The sequence below is a fragment of the Drosophila yakuba genome, chromosome 2R, assembly GCF_016746365.2.
Source record: "Drosophila yakuba strain Tai18E2 chromosome 2R, Prin_Dyak_Tai18E2_2.1, whole genome shotgun sequence".
NCBI classification, from domain to species: domain Eukaryota; kingdom Metazoa; phylum Arthropoda; class Insecta; order Diptera; family Drosophilidae; genus Drosophila; species Drosophila yakuba.
Genome location: NC_052528.2, coordinates 11456085 through 11476019, shown reverse-complemented (window position 1 = coordinate 11476019; position 19935 = coordinate 11456085). Strand labels below are relative to the sequence as shown.

General features: G+C 47.8%; 9 protein-coding genes across 12 annotated transcripts; 5 read left to right on the top strand and 4 right to left on the bottom strand.

Annotated features, from left to right (window-relative positions):
* Window positions 1-1310: 1310 nt before the first annotated feature.
* LOC6530176 (protein transport protein Sec61 gamma-1 subunit) lies at window positions 1311-1728 on the bottom strand. The gene has a single exon (XM_002091080.4). The coding sequence runs from the start codon at window positions 1622-1624 to the stop codon at window positions 1418-1420; it is 207 nt and encodes a 68-aa protein (XP_002091116.1). The 5' UTR covers window positions 1625-1728; the 3' UTR covers window positions 1311-1417.
* Window positions 1729-1913: 185 nt separating this feature from the next.
* LOC6530175 (WASH complex subunit 1) lies at window positions 1914-3689 on the top strand. The gene has a single exon (XM_002091079.3). It carries the CDS (start codon window positions 1991-1993, stop codon window positions 3491-3493), a length of 1503 nt encoding a protein of 500 aa, XP_002091115.1. The 5' UTR covers window positions 1914-1990; the 3' UTR covers window positions 3494-3689.
* A 138-nt stretch (window positions 3690-3827) lies between these two features.
* LOC6530174 (protein LTO1 homolog) lies at window positions 3828-4636 on the top strand. The gene is made up of 2 exons (XM_002091078.3): window positions 3828-3967; window positions 4027-4636. Exon 2 carries the CDS (start codon window positions 4103-4105, stop codon window positions 4529-4531), a length of 429 nt encoding a protein of 142 aa, XP_002091114.2. The 5' UTR covers window positions 3828-3967; window positions 4027-4102; the 3' UTR covers window positions 4532-4636.
* Window positions 4536-6794, top strand: LOC6530172 (methyltransferase-like protein 25). The gene is made up of 3 exons (XM_002091076.4): window positions 4536-4913; window positions 4975-5166; window positions 5722-6794. The coding sequence occupies exons 1-3, from the start codon at window positions 4536-4538 to the stop codon at window positions 6628-6630; spliced, it is 1479 nt and encodes a 492-aa protein (XP_002091112.1). The 3' UTR covers window positions 6631-6794.
* Window positions 5178-5638, bottom strand: LOC6530173 (small nuclear ribonucleoprotein F). Its single transcript, XM_002091077.4, has one exon. The coding sequence runs from the start codon at window positions 5517-5519 to the stop codon at window positions 5253-5255; it is 267 nt and encodes an 88-aa protein (XP_002091113.1). The 5' UTR covers window positions 5520-5638; the 3' UTR covers window positions 5178-5252.
* A 181-nt stretch (window positions 6795-6975) lies between the features above and the next one.
* Window positions 6976-9395, top strand: LOC6530171 (cytochrome P450 6g1). Of its 4 annotated transcripts, none has more exons than XM_039373413.1 (4): window positions 6976-7145; window positions 7478-7942; window positions 8004-8804; window positions 8861-9395. In XM_039373413.1, exons 2-4 carry the CDS (start codon window positions 7478-7480, stop codon window positions 9167-9169), a joined length of 1575 nt encoding a protein of 524 aa, XP_039229347.1. In that variant the 5' UTR covers window positions 6976-7145; the 3' UTR covers window positions 9170-9395. The 4 variants fall into 4 exon arrangements, with proteins under 4 accessions (XP_039229347.1, XP_015051979.1, XP_015051980.1 ...); XM_015196493.3 differs by having other exon boundaries at window positions 7445-7942; XM_015196494.2 differs by lacking the exon at window positions 6976-7145 and adding an exon at window positions 7185-7306 and having other exon boundaries at window positions 7445-7942.
* On the bottom strand, window positions 9299-11598 carry LOC6530170 (probable cytochrome P450 6g2). Its single transcript, XM_002091074.3, has 2 exons — window positions 10068-11598; window positions 9299-10005 (listed from the first exon to the last, which is right to left on the bottom strand). Exons 1-2 carry the CDS (start codon window positions 11334-11336, stop codon window positions 9718-9720), a joined length of 1557 nt encoding a protein of 518 aa, XP_002091110.1. The 5' UTR covers window positions 11337-11598; the 3' UTR covers window positions 9299-9717.
* LOC6530169 (probable cytochrome P450 6t3) lies at window positions 9488-13471 on the top strand. Its single transcript, XM_002091073.4, has 3 exons — window positions 9488-9712; window positions 11666-12894; window positions 12952-13471. The coding sequence occupies exons 2-3, from the start codon at window positions 11671-11673 to the stop codon at window positions 13231-13233; spliced, it is 1506 nt and encodes a 501-aa protein (XP_002091109.1). The 5' UTR covers window positions 9488-9712; window positions 11666-11670; the 3' UTR covers window positions 13234-13471.
* Window positions 13364-19883, bottom strand: LOC6530168 (proteasome-associated protein ECM29 homolog). The gene is made up of 9 exons (XM_002091072.3): window positions 19788-19883; window positions 19535-19665; window positions 18552-19432; window positions 18014-18499; window positions 17485-17951; window positions 17069-17431; window positions 16360-16995; window positions 15064-16295; window positions 13364-15009 (listed from the first exon to the last, which is right to left on the bottom strand). Exons 1-9 carry the CDS (start codon window positions 19813-19815, stop codon window positions 13570-13572), a joined length of 5664 nt encoding a protein of 1887 aa, XP_002091108.1. The 5' UTR covers window positions 19816-19883; the 3' UTR covers window positions 13364-13569.
* Window positions 19884-19935: the final 52 nt, after the last annotated feature.

Below are 19935 nucleotides of genomic sequence, written 5' to 3'. Positions count from 1 at the left end.
ATACTATACAATTGTTATTGATTGTATTGATTTATAACATAATTATTCTATTAGTGCTGCCCTTCAAAAGTGCACTTGGCATCAGATTGGGGGTTTTATTAAAAAACAAAAGAATTTTATGGGGGTTTTGAGGGTCGTATTGGGACAGGTGCGGTCTACATGTGGTGGAACGGTTGGTGGTGATCTGACAGGACAAGCAGAGGTACTTACCATTTCCAAATAGATTGGCCTCGTAAACAAAAAGTCCTCCGTTTGGCCACGATGAACATCATCCGGAACTGACGAACGAGAACCTCTTCCACCATGGGGAAGAGAGGCGCCTCGAACTGCATAATATTGCCCTGGCAATTTAAAATTGCCTCCTCCAGGTTCAGGGCGCCCTTCGTGCCTATGAGCTTTCCGCGTTGCGGGTTGTTTCCCTTGGCAAAAGGAAATCCTTTCAAGCATATTTTCCATTTTTCAAAAATCTCGCACTTCTGCGTTCAAAATCAAAGCACTCAGCAAGCGTTGCCACGTTTTAAAATATACTCGATAACCATATGCAGCGTGACCATGGAAGCAAAAAGGAAAAGTGTGACCTTACTGATTTAATTATTTTGTAAGATATCGCTCCTTCTGTTATTTAAGGAATATTAATTAAAAATATTGTGTTTTAGAGAACAAAAAGATGGCTTAAATGTTCATTTCAAGTGGTCAAAAAAGAATAAAAATCCTAATATAAAACAAAAATCTTTATTTATTAATATTAATGAACTCATTTATAATTCATATTTCATCCTAGTAATTAAACCAGTATATTCCAAAGTAAAGTATATAGGTAATAACATTTTCATTTTTCTTTAGTTTTTTTACAAAATTATAATTTGTCACTTTTATGTGCTGCAAACACTAGAAAGAATTGTAAGCCCCAACCCAATCGTAATTATAAGTAGACAAGTTTAATGTTTATTCATGTCTTTTTTACTAACAATAACCACGCTACATTTAGTAATCCGTAACTCCTTATATTATATTCCGCTTTAACACATAAAATTGTCCTACTGCAAAACGCAAAATATAAAATGATTAAATATTTATGTTAAAAACACTAAATGTTAACAATGTTTTTATGACACTAAGCTAAGCATAGATTTAATATTTAACCTGGTACAATTAAATTTAAGCTCAGCTGTGCTCGGAAATGTATTTACAAACTCCTGAGCACAAAACCAATGTAGACACTAACCTCACACGGTTTTCCAAAACCTTCCTAACACCCAAACTATAACCAGACCTTCTTATCTTAACCCCAAGACAAAGATATGTGCATATTGTGTGTGTATAATCCGAAGAGGGTGCTTTTTATTTCGCTAAAGATCCGCGTGGAATCGTTAATTACATGTAATCTCTTTCCATTCCCAGGGCCACCTGCCGCTCTCTAGGATCCCACGATGATGTTGTTGATGGGAATGTGGATCAGTTTGACGAAAAAGCCGATGAAGCCCATGATGGCGAAGCCCACTGCGGTGGCGATGGCAATTTTCTGGAACTCCTTGCGGTCGGGCTTCGTGCAGCGCTTTACCAGGCGGATCGAGTCCTTGGCGAAGGCGCGTCCGGGTTCCGCGAATTTAACAACCTTGTCCATTGTGTATTTTTGAGTATTTAATCAAGAATTTTCAATAAAGTGAACTGATATTTATTTTGCTGCCGTGTCGTTTCCTGCAGTGTTACCAGATTCTGAACTCTTAAAAATGGACTTAAAATGGACGCTTTTCTTCTGGTTGGTTTTTACATTCTATTTATTTCTTAAAAAAATATATATATATATGTATTTGGATTTTTGAATTAATTTTTAGCTTAATATTAAATGAAACTCTTGCTATTATTATTTTGAAGCAAATCACTTGACTCTCCTTTTTTTCATTTAGAGTAGCTCCTATTGTTGGTCACACTATCGCAGCAGTAACAGCAGCAGAATTGCAATAAATATGTAATTATTGGCGATAAAAAAATGGAGGAGTCACCTTACCTGCACAGCCCATACCAGGTGGCTATTATCGCCACCGACCTGCACCACGAGGACACCATAATCCAAGCAGCCCAGTCCCTGGACTGTCTACACAAAACCATAAACTCGATTTTCGAGCGAATCGATGCCCGCTTGGCGAGAAATGGTTCAAAGGTTGAGGACATAAACAATCGTGTGAAGCGCGCCCAGGCGAAAATCGATGCGCTCGTTGGCTCCAAGCGGGCCATCCAGATCTTTGCACCCGCCCGCTTTCCGGCCAGCGACGTCCTGGCCCCGCTGCCAGCCACCTTTCCACAGGTGGCAGCCAATCCGCTGATGGAGCAGCAGGTGGACCAACAGCCACAGCGGCCGTACAGCAGCCACAGTCCCGCGGAACAGCAGCAGGATGATGCGGACATCTTCTTTCACGTACGTGACGACCGGGAGCAGGAATCGCCTCTGGTCGCCGAGCGGAAGGTAACCAATCGGACCGCTGGCCTGGGAAGCCTTCCTGTGGGTGGAGTGCGCTCCGTACCATCGCTTATGCGATTTAACACCAATGAGTTCGCTTACGGCGAGGATCTGAATGCCTGGAAGCGATCGCTACCACCGCAAAATGCTCGACGCGTTGCCAGTCAGTCCGCAAGACTAACCGCCGAGAAGCAGCTGGCTCCGGCACCCCATTCGCTGGCCCATGGCACCACCAAACTCGCGACTCCAGCTGGGGATCTGCGCTATAATCCTGCTGCCATGGCTGCACCCGCCATTGATGTTCCGCTGGACCTGCCCGATCTACCTGGCATTGCGAATGACCTGCAGTATGAGCCAGTAGAGGAGAAAACCCCAATAGCCCCTTCCCAGCAGTTTGGTGATTTACCGGAGCTGCCCGACTTGGGCCTCGAGGAGCAGGAAATCACAGTGCAAGCCATCGCGGCACGGACGCACATTCCAGGGCCTGCGCGTAAGAAGAGTCTGGGACAGTGTCCATCGCCTGTTATGGCGGCACCACCACCGCCTCCTCCGCCACCACCGCCGCCTCCACCTCCTCCGCCAGCCCAGACAATGGGAATTCCATCACCGCCACCCTTTCCCACAAAAGGAGCTGTGAAACCGCTCTCCCCGTCAATATCAACACCTCTTAATATGCCGCCTCCACCTCCAGCTACTGAAGATCCGCGATCTGAGCTTATGGCTGCCATAAGAAACGCAGGCGGAGTGCACGGTGGTCGTCTGCGGTCGCCGGCGGCTGCTCCACTCGACGTGGTGGACAACACTCGCTCCAAGGCGGGAGCCGCAGCCACGGGGGATCTGATGGCGGACCTTCACAACAAGCTAATGCTTCGACGCAAGGGAATTTCGGGGAGCCAGAATCCCGGGGAGGCCACCGCTGGCAATCCCCTGATGCAGCAGCTTTCCCGCGTTATTCCGCCCCCAGTGCAGCCCCGCAAGGGATCTCAGTCCAGCGATGAAGCACACTCCGAGGATGACGAGGATGGGTGGAACTAGTGAATGCCGGAGCAATAAGCATCATTCTCGTTTATTTACCTTTAGCACCGATTTAAGTGCCTTAGCTGGCTTAAAGCACTAGCTTACCTAGCTTAAAGCATACCAATCACTAGAACGAATTCCAAATTCTGTGCCCAAGCGAGCATGCCAAATTAGGTCAAAGTCAACCAGTTAAATAAAAATAATAGCTCAAAAATGTGAAATTTTTTTTTATTAAAAACATGAACTGATAAATATTAACATCGACAATTAAACATTTTGTGATTTCATATAAAACAAAACAATTGTTTATACTGACTAATATAAATTCAATATTAAATGTTAAAAAAATTATTTATAACTATGAAAAAATCGAGTTGATTCGAGGTATTTTCCTATTTCAAATCAATGAATCCCCCTGTTAAATCCTCATAACAGCGCTGTTGTGTGCCCACTGCCAGTGCTGTAAAATACCGCAAGAGAATCACATTTCGGGTAAAAACAAGTTGAAATAACAAACGAATTTAAATTTGAAAGTTACCAATTACTTGTAGTATTCATCAGAGAAAAGGACAAGGGTTCCTTGTGCGCTGGAGGATAGCTTTTACAAGCAATCAGGAAAATCCACATATGATGACAAGTCCGTCGCGAGATATAAACGATCTTTTTGACGAAATTGTCCTGACCGAGGAGAAGGAAGCACGTTTGGGCTACGAGGAGGGACTGAAAGACGGCCAGGAGCAGGGCAACGAAGAAGGCTACAAATTGGGTTACGCCCAGGGAGTCTCACTCGGCGAGGAGCTTGGCAAGATTCTGGGCCAGGTTGTGGCTCAGCAGCAACTAAAACACACGGACAAGGTGCGCCGCAGTTTGGAGCAGCTGCGCTCGCTCATCGAGGAGTTTCCGCGCACCAACGATCCGCAGGCGGACATAATTGGTGCAGTGCAGGACATTCGATCCTCCCATCGTCGCCTACGTGCCTTGCTTGGATCCAAAAAAACACCTGGTGCAGCGCCTCCAGAAACAAATTCTGTCGATCATAAAGACTACAGCTTTTAGGAACATGTCGAAAGTGGGAATCGCGCAGTTGCAGAGGCGTCTTGATACTTTACTGGCATTCCTCAATCCTCACTGGGATTTTGTCAACTGCCACATGGTAAACTACTTGACTGACCAACACTGGGATTGCTTTCTTTCCGAAACCCTTAAAAGTGAGATCTCTGGCAGTGAAGACGTGGCTCTGGTTATAGAAGACCTATTTTGGAAAAATGATGAATCAGTAAGGTTTACGGCATGGAGAGAATTCCTTGGCAAGAGCAATCAGGAACGCCTAGCGCTTCATCCGGAATTGCTGACCAGAGTGGAGGAACTTATTGAGGTGCAGGAGAACTCCACACAGCTAAGCATTCGAGAGTTTATGAGCGCCAAAAAGTGTCATGAGGTAGGTAAGCTCTTACTTAAAAAAAAAATAATATTAGAAATATGTTAATCTCTCCGATTAGGTGGAACTAGCAGCCGCACTTGTGGACCATCTTGTAAAGAGCTTCGGTCAAGGCGGCTTCATTGTGGACGCTGGCGATGGCAAAGGCTATCTTTCCTCGCGCTTGGCGCTCCAGTATGGTCACCGTGTGCTCGGCATTGATGCGAACGCTGAAAACACGCAGAACGCCTTGAGTCGGAATCGCAAACTGCAGGTAGGCCAGGCTTACAAAATAAAGTTAGCTTTATTAGGTTACTTTTGTAGACTTATAAGTAAGGTTGTTGTAAGTGGATCCATTGGCTAGTCGCGCATCTCGCCCTCCTCATCGTCGTCCTCCATGCCCTTGATGTACAGCACGTTGTTGCAGCGGATGAGCACCTCGCCGAGATTCCCGGTGACGGAGCCCTCGATCACTTCCTCCGTATTGGCCAGCTGCATGTTCATGTAGCCGTCGACTGAGACCAGGAAGCCCTTGTATTCCTGACCCCACTTCAGCTTCACCAGCACTGGTTTTCCCGTCAGGCCGTTCAGAAACGGCTTGGGGTTGATGGGCATACCAGCCGACATTGTGTTTATTTGATTTTCCTGGGTTTCTTAGCAAAATAATACAACAAGCGTGCCGAAAATCGCCGGGCTTTCGCGTTTTTTAGTATAGTGTGACCGCAGCTCCGCTGTTAGAATATACCAAAGCAAGAAGAAGAATGGCATAGCAGAACAGTGTTGGAAAACCATTCATAACCGCCTAATTTGAATTTTTATTTAATTTCAGCGCGCTTGGAACGGACTCACGGAACGAGCGGAGCTGCAAATCCAAGGAATCACGCCCAAGAGACGGGGTAAAAAGTCGCCAGCCAGGGACAGCACAAAGAGTGCGCCAGCCTTAGAAAACTATAAGACAACGGCCAAGTTTATAACCACCGAACTTAACTTTGGCGCTTTGCTGGCGGAGCATTTCACTCAGTTAGGTCCGGAAGACAGTCCAAACTTTTGCCTTACTGGATTGCATACGTGTGGCAACTTGGCGGCCACCTGTCTTCAGGTTTTCCATGCCCAAGCGGACTGCCGGTTACTATGTAACGTTGGCTGCTGCTATCATCTGCTGAGGGAGCGCTACTCGCAGCAGGAATTCTTTGGCAATAAGGCTCTGATGGACCTGCAAACGGACTACGGATTCCCATTGAGTCAGTATCTCCAGGAGCGAAAAGTGCGGATGGGTCGCAATGCCCGGATGCTGGCGGCCCAGTCAATTGAACGTACCGTGGATGCCAAAGAGCTGCCCAATGTAACGCTTTACTATCGAGCTCTTTTGGAGATCCTGGTTTGCCGCCATGCCCCGCAGTTGAAGAACGAACTGCAGGTGGGCAAGGTCCGAAAGTTCGACAGTTTCCAGGAGTACATTCAAAAGTGTAGCACTAAACTGGATGCTCCTTGGTTGGCAGCTGTCGAGGAAGAAGAGCTTCAATCCCTTCTCCAGGAATATGCTGTAGACAAGCACTACTTGGATCTGTTCTATCTGCTACGTATGTCCTTTGCTCCGGTACTGGAGAGTCTAATTCTCTTGGATCGCCTGCTCTACCTCAAGGAACTTGGCTATAAACGCAGCTATCTTATAAATTTATTTGATCCTGTTATTTCGCCCAGGCATTTTGCAATTGTTTCTATAAAGCCACTGACGTAACGATCGGGGCATTCACAAATGTATCAAAAGTTTGACGGAGAGAAGTCGGTTCTGATTAATTATCTGTAGATTAAAGCACGCAATGCTTTTGAAACCGTACTCTACACTTTAATACACAAACGCTAAACAAGATGTTTAAAGTAAAAATCATTTAATAAATGTAATCATGACTTGTAATTACTTTAGTCTCACGCTTGTTTTGCTTTGAGATTCTTACGATAGGTTTGTTTTTCGTATTTTAAAGCTTTTCCATCACACAGCTGAATTTATATATAAGCACTGGAAATTGCTATCTCAAAACTTTTAGGACTTTTGAGTATAAAAACGCAAGCAACATTTAAAATCGCCCCAAGTGTAGTGCGTGGAGCTTTAATTGTCGGTTGTGTGCTCGGGAGCTCAGACTTAATAGATCCACTAAACATTTCTTTGAGATTGCTGGAAAAACTTGTTGCGAATTAGTGCAGTTGTAAATAAGTCGTCTGCCTTGACGCATCAAAGTGCAGTGTATATTCAAAGTACGGAATGAAATTCGGGTCACAAGTTTGGATATTTTAATCTTAGATAATCAAATCTCCTTGGAAAAACCAACTGTGTAGATAAGGCAGGAATAATTATAAGCATATTATAAATTCTGGATGCAATGCCCCTATCATAACTAATTGTAATTCGCGTTAGAGTGAGTAGAATCTGGGTAAACAAGTCTAGCAAAACACTCTAGATTACTTTGATAGCATTGCCTGTTTTAAATGTAATTGAAATAAGATAACGCTGAGGGGCCTGACATTCGATTATTAAATTAAGCGACTAATTACAGAGTGGAGGATCCAGTAACATCGACATCCCCGAGATGGTGTTGACCGAGGTCCTCTTCCTGGTGGTCGCCGTACTGGTGGCGCTCTACACGTGGTTCCAGCGCAACCACAGCTACTGGCAGCGCAAGGGCATACCCTATGTCCCACCCACACCAATCATTGGAAACACGAAGGTGGTGTTCAAGATGGAGAACTCCTTTGGCATGCACCTCTCGGAGATATACAACGATCCTCGGCTGACGGACGAGGCTGTGGTGGGGATCTACTCCATGAACAAACCCGGCTTGATAATTCGCGACATAGAACTGATCAAATCAATTTTGATCAAGGACTTCAATCGTTTCCACAACCGCTACGCCCGCTGTGATCCCCACCGCGATCCCTTGGGCTATAACAACTTATTCTTCGTCCGGGATGCCCATTGGAAGGACATTCGCACCAAGCTTACTCCCGTTTTCACCAGCGGAAAGGTTAAGCAGATGTACACCTTGATGCAAGAGGTAAGGATTCCTCATAATCCATTTTATTCCTAATAGAATAATTAACGTTTTTGCTTTGCAGATTGGAAATGATTTGGAGTTGGCACTGAAAAGACATGGAGAGAAGAGCTCAGGGAAATTCATAACGGAGATCAAGGAGATCTGCGCCCAGTTCTCCACGGACAGCATTGCCACCATTGCATTTGGAATCCGTGCCAACAGCCTGGAAAATCCCAACGCAGAGTTCCGTAACTACGGACGCAAGTTGTTTACTTTTAACATATCCCGTGCCAAGGACTTCTTTGTGGCCTTCTTCCTGCCCAAGCTGGTGTCGCTGCTGCGCATCCAGTTCTTCACGCCGGACTTTTCCCACTTCCTGCGAAGCACCATTGGTCACGTCATGAAGGAGCGGGAGCAATCAGGATTGCTCCGCAACGATCTCATAGATGTTTTGGTGGCTCTGCGAAAGGAGGCGGCTGCCGAGCCCTCGAAACCTCACTATGCCAGGAACCAGGACTTCCTGGTGGCCCAGGCCGGAGTGTTCTTCACGGCGGGATTTGAGACCTCCTCCTCGACAATGTCCTTTGCTCTGTACGAGCTGGCCAAGCATCCAGAGATGCAGCATCGCCTGCGCGAGGAGATCAACGGAGCTCTGCTGGAGGGCGGTGGGTCATTGACCTACGAGAAGATCCAGTCCCTTGAGTACTTGTCCATGGTGGTGGACGAGGTCCTGCGCATGTATCCGGTGCTGCCGTTCCTGGACCGCGAGTACGAGAGTGTGCAGGGACAGCCGGATTTGAGTCTGAAGCCGTACTACGACTATACCCTTGAAAACGGAACCCCAGTGTTTATACCCATCTATGCCTTACATCATGATCCAAAGGTATTCGATGCCATTAAGAACTACATAAGCCCCATTGACTATCTTTTTATCCCTAGTACTGGACCAATCCCAGCCAGTTCGACCCAGAGCGCTTCTCTCCCGAGAACCGCAAGTCCATAGTGGCCATGGCATACCAACCCTTCGGCTCTGGACCACACAACTGCATTGGCAGCCGGATTGGCCTGCTCCAGAGCAAACTCGGACTGGTCAGCCTATTGAAGAATCACTCGGTGCGGGACTGCGAGGCTACCATGAAGCAAATGAAATTCGATCCCAAGGGTTTCGTGCTCCAGGCTGACGGCGGAATCCATCTGGAGGTGGTCAACGATCGTCTCTACGAGGAGAGCGCCCAATCGGTCCAATGAATCCCACGAATCCCACGAACTGTGATCTATAGTGTGATTAATTGACGGGGTAATCGCCTTCTGACAGCTGGCACATTATACAATAGGCCGTGTCAGAAGCGGCGCCCAGTCTACTAAATAAAAACAGAATCATTATAAAATTACATTTAATCTGCGTGCTGAGAAGCTATTATCAATTGCGCCACCAATAAATAAATGTAATCTTCTTGATTATGAATTCAGTGCATAGGCATCTCCCAAATGTATCAATAACCTAATGACTCAAGTCCAGGGCATAAATATGGTCTATACAGATGGGCTTAGATCTACATATGTATTATATATGGAAGGTAAAGCACTCCCTTTCTCCGGTTATGGAACACGCAATTTGCCAATCAAATTGCCTTTAAGATGCGACACCAGCTCAATTTTAAACCCCGAAACACGCGACTCTGCTGCTTAGTTTCCATTCAGTTGTTGTAGGCTTCATAGGCCCCTTCCCACGAAAGACATACCCAAACTATCCGTAGTATCAAAAATATCCAAGCTATCCAAGGTATCCAGGTGAGTTAGACGCCCAAAGGATCGCGAACCAACCGAAGGTGGACGCCGCCCTTGGCTTGGGTGATAATCGCCTTGGGCTCGAGCTGCATGCGATGTGGAGTGCGCTCGGAGGTGGTAACAAAGTGGTTGCGCAGCAGGTACACCAGACCCACCTTCGCCTGGAGAATTCCGAATCGCTCGCCGATGCAGCCATGCGGACCCAGGCCAAAGGGCATGTAGGTGTAGGGCGTGTGGAGCTTGCGATTCTCTTGGGAGAATCTTTCCGGCAGGAATTTGCGGGGTTGAGGAAAGTACTGAAAATGGCTTGAATTAATAACCTATATTTATTCAACTCTAGGGGATCCCTTTAACCCACCTGGGAATCCATGTGCAGGGCATAGCAGGGAATGTAAACGGGCATTCCCTTGGGCACCACGAACTTGTGGAATGGAGCCAGCGCGTAATCCTTTCCAGAAGTGCACTCTCGATCCAAAAACGGTAGTGGCGGGTACATGCGCAGCACCTCCAGTATAATCATCTGCATGAACTCCAGTGACTCGATCATCTTCAGCGTCACCTGACCCCTACTTTCGACCAGGGCATCTTTGATCTCCTCCCTCAGTCGCTGCTGTACATCCGCATCCTTGGCCAGCTCGTACATCGCGAATGCCATGGTCGAGGAGGAGGACTCAAAGCCGGCGGTGAAGAAGAGTACCGCCTGGGCAACCAGGATGTCGCCCTCGAACACAAACTGATCCTTTAGCCCAGCTTTCTTTGCCTGCTGGGTGCTCTTCCGGAACTCAATGAGAATGTCGATGAGATCGTTGCGTTTCTCTCCAGATCTCTCCCTCTCCGACATCACATAGTTGATGGTCTTGCGCAGGAAACTAGTGGCTCCCGCCGGCACCACCTTGAATCCAAAAAACGGAACCAGGTGGGGCAGGAAAAACACCAGAGTGAACTCCGCCGCCCGCAGAAGGCTAAACTCGAACACAGATCGTCCATGCCTGCGGAACTCGCCCTTCGGATCAGTGAAACTGTTGGCTCTCACTCCGTACGCCACCGTGGCTATCACGTCCGTGGTGTAGAGAGCACACAGTTCCTTGGCCTCCAAGTCGAAGCAGCGCATCCGCTCGTTATGCAGCGGCTGCTGGCGAAGATGGGCATCCAGGCTGGCACCAACCTCCTCGATCAAGGGAAACATCTGCTTTAATCGATTGCCGGTGAAGAAGGGCGATAGCTTCAAACGCACCTCCTTCCAGGCGGGGTTCTTCAGAAAGAATATGTTCTGGGATCCCAAAGGATCTGCTTTGTGGTCAGAGTTCGAGTACCGGTTGGAGAATCCACCGAAATCCTTGACCAGGATATTCCTCACCATTTCGGGGTCTCTCAAAAGCAGCGCCGGCTTGTGGAACACGTGGATGCCCACGAAGGGCTCGTTCTCCGCATCGGGATGGTTATACAGTTGGGATATAAATTCCGCGGGACTTTTCTGCATGTTGAGCAGTCCCATTAGATTGCCCACTATCCATTTGGGCTTGATTTCGCGTACTCCCATTCTCCGCCAATAGGAGTAGTGCTGCTGCAGTGCCACGTATGCTATCCCTATTAGGGATACCAGGAGGATTAGCAGTAGCAGTTCCATGTTCTCCCCACCAAACCAAATGTCCAACTGGCGAAAAAAGTGTCAGCACAACTGGGTTAAAGCTTTGGATAGCGGAAACTCTACGATGGGATCATCAAGATGATCCCGAGTGCTGTGAATGAATCGATTTGTGAATGGAAGTGCTGGGCAAGATGTTAAGTGGGTCTGGTTCAATTCATACATATGGAAATGCGTTTTTTGGCGGTCGTGAACAAGGTCTCTTCATTCAGAAATATGACTTTGAATTGCAGCTTTCTTTACCAGCATTATATATTTAAAACTATAATTATAATTTATCTAATTTTATATACATTTTAATTTCCTTTTAGACACCATGCTGCTCCTCTGGCTGCTGTTGCTCACTATTGTGTCGCTAAATTTTTGGTTGAGGCACAAGTACGACTACTTTAGGAGCCGCGGGATTCCGTACTTGGCACCCTCCTCCTGGTCACCAATGGGCAATCTGGGGCAACTCCTCTTTCTGCGTATTTCTTTCGGCGATCTCTTTCGGCAGCTCTACGCAGATCCCCGAAATGGCCAGGCGAAGATCGTTGGCTTCTTTATCTTTCAAACGCCGGCCCTTATGGTTCGAGATCCGGAGCTGATCCGCCTGGTGTTGATCAAGAATTTCAACAGCTTCCTCAACCGATACGAGTCGGCGGACGCTGGAGATCCCATGGGTGCACTGACGCTGCCGCTGGCCAAGTACCATCAGTGGAAAGAGAGTCGGCAGTGCATGTCCCAGCTCTTCACCAGCGGCCGTATGCGGGATGTAATGTATGGCCAAATGTTGAATGTGGCAATTGACCTGGAGAACTACCTCAATAGGAAGCTGGGTGATCGGCTGGAGCGTGTCCTCCCATTGGGAAGAATGTGCCAGTTGTATACCACCGACGTGACGGGAAATCTCTTCTATAGTCTGAATGTCGGCGGATTGCGTCGTGGGCGGTCTGAGCTGCTTACGAAAACCAAAGAACTATTTAACACCAATCCCCGCAAGGTTCTGGACTTCATGAGTGTGTTTTTTCTGCCCAAGTGGACAAATCTGCTCAAGCCAAAAGTTTTTACCGAAGACTATGCGCGGTATATGAGGCACTTGGTGGAGGATCACAAAGAGCCCACGAAGGGAGATCTCATCAATCAACTGCAGCACTTTCAGTTGAGCCGCTCATCCAACCACTATTCCCAACATCCGGATTTTGTTTCCTCCCAGGCAGGGATTATTCTGCTGGCCGGATTTGAAACCTCCTCGGCTCTGATGGGATTCACTCTCTATGAACTGGCCAAGGCACCGGATATTCAAGACCGACTGAGGAGGGAGCTAAGGGAAGTCTTTAACTCCAGTGCTACCCTAAGCTATGACACACTGATGGCGCTACCCTACCTCAAGATGGTGTGCTTGGAGGCACTGCGTCTCTATCCGGCTGCTGCCTTCGTCAACAGAGAGTGCACCAGTTCGGCACCCGAGGGATTCACTCTGCAGCCGCATGTGGATTTCGTAGTGCCACCAGGAATGCCAGCGTACATCTCGATTCTCGGTCTCCACCGTGATGAAAGGGTATGATAAGAGTAGCAGCTGCTTGTTCCAACTTACTTATGGCAATCTAAATTCCAGTATTGGCCGGAACCCGGCCTCTTTAATCCCGAGAGATTTGCTCCAGAGCGCTTTAAGCACATTCACCCGATGACCTACATACCTTTTGGAGCTGGCCCACATGGCTGTATTGGTAGTCGTCTGGGCGTTCTACAACTGAAACTGGGTATAGCCCACATTTTAAAACAATATTGGGTTGAGGTTTGTGAGCGAACAGTCTCAGAGATTCGCTTTAATCCAAAGTCCTTCATGTTGGAGTCTCAGGATGAGATTTACTTACGATTCTGCAGCAGTAATTTGTAGTTGTAAGAAACCAAAAACGATCGGCTGTGACTTATACGCTATGATATTTAATCACCTTAGTTCCTATAATCTTACAAGAACCTTACCTTAGTACTCATAAAAAATTCAATTGAAAACGAAGCCAAAACTATTTATGATTTAAGGTTATGATTTATATTTAAGGTTTCCTAGACACCCGCTTCAATGAATCACAATATTAAATTATCTGCATGCAAATTACTTATTCATTTTTGCCAAAGTTAGATGTTTTATTTTAACGCTTACCCCCTTTATAAAATCTACCCAAGGCAGGTTTTTTGGCCACACACATAAGTGAAATCCTTATTTTAATATGACTTAATTCTCTGGATTCAACTTGCTTAGCTTTTCTTCGATGTCCTTGATACGACACCGGATTTCTGGCGCCGAATCGCGCTGGAACTTTTCCAAATTCGATTCAAAGCTTCGCCTGATCAAACTCAGTGGCTGCTGGTTCTTGGTTCCACTCAGTCGCTTGATCAGCATAAGAATGATGTTGAGGGCCTCCTTTTTCAAACCGGAATGAGGAACCCCAGCGGCTAGAGCCACTGCAGCCAAAACATCTGTGCAAATCTTCTCGACGATTGCCTCTCGGGTTTTTGGAGCCGGAGCCTCCGTCTTGATCTTCTTTTCCTGGTTTATCTGCGGCAGATCTGGCAATTGGGCAGACTCATCGAAGACATGGAGCCGCTCGATGTACTTTGTGAGTGCTGCTAGTAGACTGACCTGTACTGGGCGAGTGCTCTCCGCCAGAATGCTGGTGCAGTTTTCAGCAAAAAAGAGTTGATAGCGGTGCTGCGTCTCGATGGAGTGGCGCGGCCAGGATTTACCCAACGTCTCCCAGACAACCTCCTTCAGTCGATTGAGTGTTTGAGCTCTCTTGTTGCGCTCGTCGGCAGACAGTTCCTGGCTGGTGCTGGGCTCGTCCTCGTCGTCCGACTCCTTGCGCAGCTCCTTCTTTTCCAGCAGGTTCCAGCTCATATTGTACACTTCTTCAAAACGATCCGCTTCCAGTTGATCCAGAATTTCGCCAAGAGAAGCCAATGCCTTGGTGCGATAAACGGGTTCCCGCTTTCTTGCTTCCCTCATGGCCGCGTCGATAATGCTGGAACAGATTTCATGATTCCGATCCAATCCCTTTGTAAGTCCGGCCAGCGCTTGCAACAGCCGCTCTTTGCCCTCGAAAGTGCGTCCCTGCAGACCGCTTAGGAGGAGTTTGATGAGCCTTAATCGGTCGGGTTCATCCAAGGAGCTACTTAGGCGAGTGGCAATTGTCTGGATCGCATTCGCTGCCTGGGCTTTTCGCGACCAGCTTGCATCGGTGAGAGATGACTCCAGTTTGGGTATGATCACATTTAGATTGAGTCGGATGCCGGCATCCCCCGGACTAACGTCGATCCACAATTCCTTCCACAGCTCAACATTAGCTTTCGTCTCTTCATTGGGCTCTTCATGCATGGCAAAGAAGATCAGCGGCAACATACTGTCCATGTAGTCCTTGAGCAGTTCATGGTGACGCTTGTTGATGGACTGAATAGTAAGTGCAATAGAGCGATTTCCTGGCTGTTCTGCATACAGTTCGTCCAGCTTAGTGAAAAGACTTTTGATCGACTGCTCTTTGGCCAAGCCCAACAGGTGGCCAATGGCACTTGCGTTGTACTTGCGTACGGTGGCGTTGCGATCCTTGATCCCCACAAAGCAGGCACGAATGTACTTTCCCACCAAAGGTGTCATCTCCTTGCCTAAGCGGATGCTAATCTGTAATGAATTCGATACTGTAAACTTTTTAAATCACATATTTCGCACACCTACCAGACACACAAAATGTGCACAGCCGATCTTGGTTCCGAGGTTAACACTGCCCTTCATTAGCTCCAACACTTCGGGAGTCATCTTCTCCAAAACGGCATAATCGATATAGCGGACACACTTCCCAATGGTTTCCATGGTATGATGTGACTTAGCAGCCTCCGCTCGTAATGTATCCACCGCCTCCTGGGCCTCGTTGTCGGCCCCCAAGCGAGTGGATACGTAGGAGAGCTTAGTGTTCTCCAGCTCGCCAGTGGCTCGTAGCAGGCAGGGAATTAGGGTGGCGAGGTGCGGGACAATGAGCGCTCCTGAGGAATCTATCATGTCGGAGATGGTCTTGATGCTAACTCTGCGTATCTCGGGTACCTTGTGACCAACTCCGGTTTCTAGAAGAAACGGCAATGTCGATGATGCTACGGCTGTCCCGGATTTGCCATGGTCCGATGACGAGGCGATGACACACAATTTGCCGAGGAACGAAGCAGTTCCGTGGGCAGTGACCCTTGTGCCCTCATGAATGTCATCCATCACACGAAACAATTGGAACCAAAGCTCTTTGAGTTCCGGCTCAGGCACCTCATCCACATCCATACTGTTAGCGGTGGGAACCCGACGAACGTGCTCCTCCGAGCGTAGCTTAAGGCCGTTGGGACGCTTTAAGAGATCTCTTACTGCCAAGCAGCACGCGATTCGCACTCGCCACTCCTTGCAAGTGAGATTGTCCAGCAGCTCGCGCAGTATTTCCCAGTAGTAACGCTCGGTCACCTCTTTCGAGTCACTCACAATTGTGTCCCAGATGGAGATCATCGAGTTCTGAATCTTGGGAGTGGGATCATACTTGTACCGGTAGAGGCGAGGAATGATCTTGCCCAGATATGGCTGCATCTTCTGTCTGGATTCCGCAGAGAGTGTTTTCAATCCAAAAGCAGCACCCAGTTTGCTGGTCCAAGTGGCATTATGATTGGCCAGTTGCATGAACTGATAGATCATGTCCGGCTGGTTGAGATCGGATGCCAGGGAACAAAGCTCCTTGTAGGTGGTGATGTTTCCGCCCGTTGGGGTTTTCCCCAGCATTCCTTCGGCAAACAGTTCAGTGTCTGCGGATACCTGATTGACTTTGCGTTTTCCCCCAATTAGTTGATCCAACAGCGAATTTGCCAAATCACTTTGGCTTCCAGAATCGGATAGCGAGTAGACCAGTCCCAGGCCACGAGAAGCAACGTCTTGGACAAACTCTGTTAAAGGAATATAACAAGTTTACCACTTTTGCACAAAATATAGAACTCGGTAAAAACCTACCACTATCATCTGAAAGGAGTTCGGTAAAAGCGAACTGCAACAGCTCCTTTTTGGCCAAGACAGCTGGACGTTGGCTGCAGTGTTTCACCACAGCTAGAAGCCACACAGAAATTGCCTGACGGGAATGCGGATTGGGTTCGGTGACCAGACGAATTAACGAGTTCAGGAACTGCTCAAAATCGCCGTCGTTGCAGTGCTTATTAACAAACTTCTCATCAGGTTGCCCCTTGTTTACATCATAGCCACAAAGTGTGTTAACGATCGCTTCCGAAATGGCTATGTTTAGAGCAGCATCCTTTTGAATCTTGGTCAGGGTGAGAAACTTCTCCAGGTTGCGTTTTGTGAAGTGTTCGCCATCGCCAATGGCCAGGTAACCGAGACATCTGGCGGACTCCTCACGAATCTTCTGGCGCACCGAAGAGCTTCGCAGTAATTGAAAGACGACGCCAAAGATAACCAGCTTGGTGGAGGAATCTATGCTCGTATAGTCGGTCATCTCCTCGTCGTCGTCTCCATCGTTTGATGGAACTTGGATCTCCACCGTAACGTTTGGTATTTCCACCGCCTTGCCGATCATGGAGATGCATTTCACTGCTGCCGACACGAGCAACCATTGGGACTCACAAAGGGATTTTGCTGGATAAAATCGAAGTTATTATCAGTTATGTTCAGGTCATACATCAAAATCAATATCAAGGCGTGAACTTACAGATTATTTTTACCGCATTAACAAACTGCGACCAAGCAGCAATGTCCTTGGTCTTATTCTCCTGCTTAAGCATAGCAATTTTGCGATTAAAGGTGTGACCCACCACCAGTAGCCAGCCATGCTTGTGCTCCAAGGTTTTTTGCGTTAGGCTATTTAAACATTCTCCCACTTCTTCATCGAATTTTTCATCGGAGAGACCAAAAGCCCAGAGAATACCATAGACCTGGGCCACATTAATACGCATAGTCTCCGAGACATCCTTCAAAGTGTTGCCAAGTGGTTCCAGCAGATGCAGCTGCTTAGCAGCAAAGAGTTCCGGAGCGGCATTCAACAAGTCATATAGGCAGATGAGATTGGATTCGCCTAAGAATTCAAAATCGTTATCAAGTTCAATTGCTAGCTCGAAGCTAACGTACTTCTCTTGGCCTCCACGCTTCGCTGTACAAACTGCACATATTGATGCAGTGCATTGTCCTCCTTCTCCTCGTAATGCAAGGTTATGTACTTGCGCAGCTCGTGGGCGTACTTCTCGTCGCCGGGAGCGGCCACCACTCCAGCCGAGTACCACAGGCATAGACGCAGATAGTCCAGAAGCTCTTCGTAGACCTCCAGGCTGTAGGGCAGCTTTGTACGACCTACAACCACACAGGACGTATTCTTCTTAAGGCGTTTATCGGCCATCTCATGAACGTGCGACATCATCACCTCGAAGCTGGGTAGCAGGACTCTACGCTGCTCCAGGGACAGGTGATTGAAGTCACTTATGGATTCGCTGCTTATGCGGTTTTTGGCCTGATCGATGGAAGAGAGCATGCTGTAATTTACGTGATCCTTCTTCGATGTGCCGTACAAGTAAGTGGTCACATTCTCGCGTAGGGAATTCCTGAGGGATGCAAATGATAAATTATAAAAAAATTGCAATCCATAAATCTATAGCAAACATACCGCTCGCCCGCGATTAGTAGCAAAAGGTATCTGGCTGGTGCATAATACTCGGGATAACAGCTGGTGAGAAAAACACTGGTTACATTCTGCACGATCTGCACCTTGGACTCTGCATTGTCCAGCAGCATGGCCAATAGCAGGTGCTGCTGGCCATCCAACTTCACGCATGAGGAATCGATGTCTTCATCAACCTCCATTGCATCGCTTTTCTCCTTTGTCTTCCAAGCGAATGCGGGAGCCATCGAAACCAATGCTTCCCTTATGGACGAATGCAATTCTGGTGCACAGCTGGCCAGGTTGTTGAAGTACCCAAGGACTAGTTTCAAATCCTGGCTCACGTCTTGCGGAAAGCTGCGAGCGTGTTGCGCCAATGCGGAATACGCTGTATTTTGCACATCATTCGGTTCATTGGAGTCCCGCCCAATAACTTTGGTGATGCCGGTAAGGATTACCCTGGAAACCTTCGAGACCAGTTCGCGGGGGCCACTAAGGAGGAAACAAGAATAATTATATGTGCTTGCAATTCGGTTAAACTTACTCTCTGAGGACCAGTTCTACAAACTGTAGCGCCAGGACCTTGCACTTCTGGTTGGTGTTTGTCCCAAACAAGCCATCGAAGATCACCTGCAGGCCCTTGGTCACGTTTATGCTTTTGCCACGGCACTTGATAAGATACTGCAGCAATTTTTGGCGCACACGGGCGCAGCAAGGACGTGTCTGGCGGTCAGTCAACTTGTTTTGGTTGCCAGCGAACAGAGTGTACAACGGAGCAGTCACCGCTGGGCTGCTGAAATCCAGCATTGTACAGAGCTTGCTCAGCTCTGCGATTGCTGGAGTGGCTACGCTGAAACGTGTGTCCGCGGAAGCCACCACCAGCGGCACGAAGATTTGCACATCACTGAACACACTAGCGCACAGGAAGCGAACTATTCCCTTCTTGACTTTTTCCAGCTCCTCGGCCCGCCAGTTGTAGGCGATGATGCGCTTAAAACTGTACGGACTGAGGCCAGGTGGAACATCCTGCTCCTGGGTGATGCCATAGGGCAGGAGGAGCACATCCTGGAGTAGTGACAGAAAGTTGGCACCGATGACTGGCTTGTCCTCAAGATCAAGTAGCTTTGAGCGCTGCGCCGGGTCATCGGGAATCTTCATGTCCGCCAGTACGGGCAGCAGTAGGGCGAATAGCTTGTCCTGGTAGCTCTCCAGCTTGTCCTCGCAGCCCACCACTTTGCTGGCCAGCGCAGTCTGTTGTTCCACCGCAAGACGCGGAAAACCCATGGCAATAAATATGATGGCGAAGTTCTTGAGGAAGGTGCTGCTATCCTGGGCGGCATACTGATCCAGCAGTGCCTCCACGGGTATTTGCACCTGTCCCCGCGACGAGAGACGCCTTTTGATATGGGTGAGCACTTCTACGACCTAAACAAAATTTGCATTAGTCAATCGGCCAATTTTGCAGTGTCACGATGCAAGAGGGTGTGGGAAACCCCTCAGCTAATCATTGTTTGGCCATGCACTTGCCTTTGTGCGCACCGCATTGTGGGGCGAGTTTATTTTGAGAATCACTGGGGCCAGGAACTTGCCCACAGCGGCTTCCAGCTTCTCATCCGAGTCAGCATTTCCCAGACGCAACAGGACGCGCTCCAGAAGCTCTGAAATCGACGGAATATGATCAGTTTGTTTGGAACAGCTTTGATGTATTATCTAGCCCATCTCTTCTCTTCACTGATGAAGCATATAGTTTGATGTATGCAATGCTAATTGTAATTTTTACCAATTTCTGCATTTGGTCCAGTTTCCATTTTTTTGCTTTATTTTTGTTTCCCTTTTTCAGTGTTACCAGCTATTGTGCTTAATATTCCACAGAAGTTTTGTTTTTAGCCTCATTCGAAAGCTTTTCCAACACTTAAACTTTTCGAAGT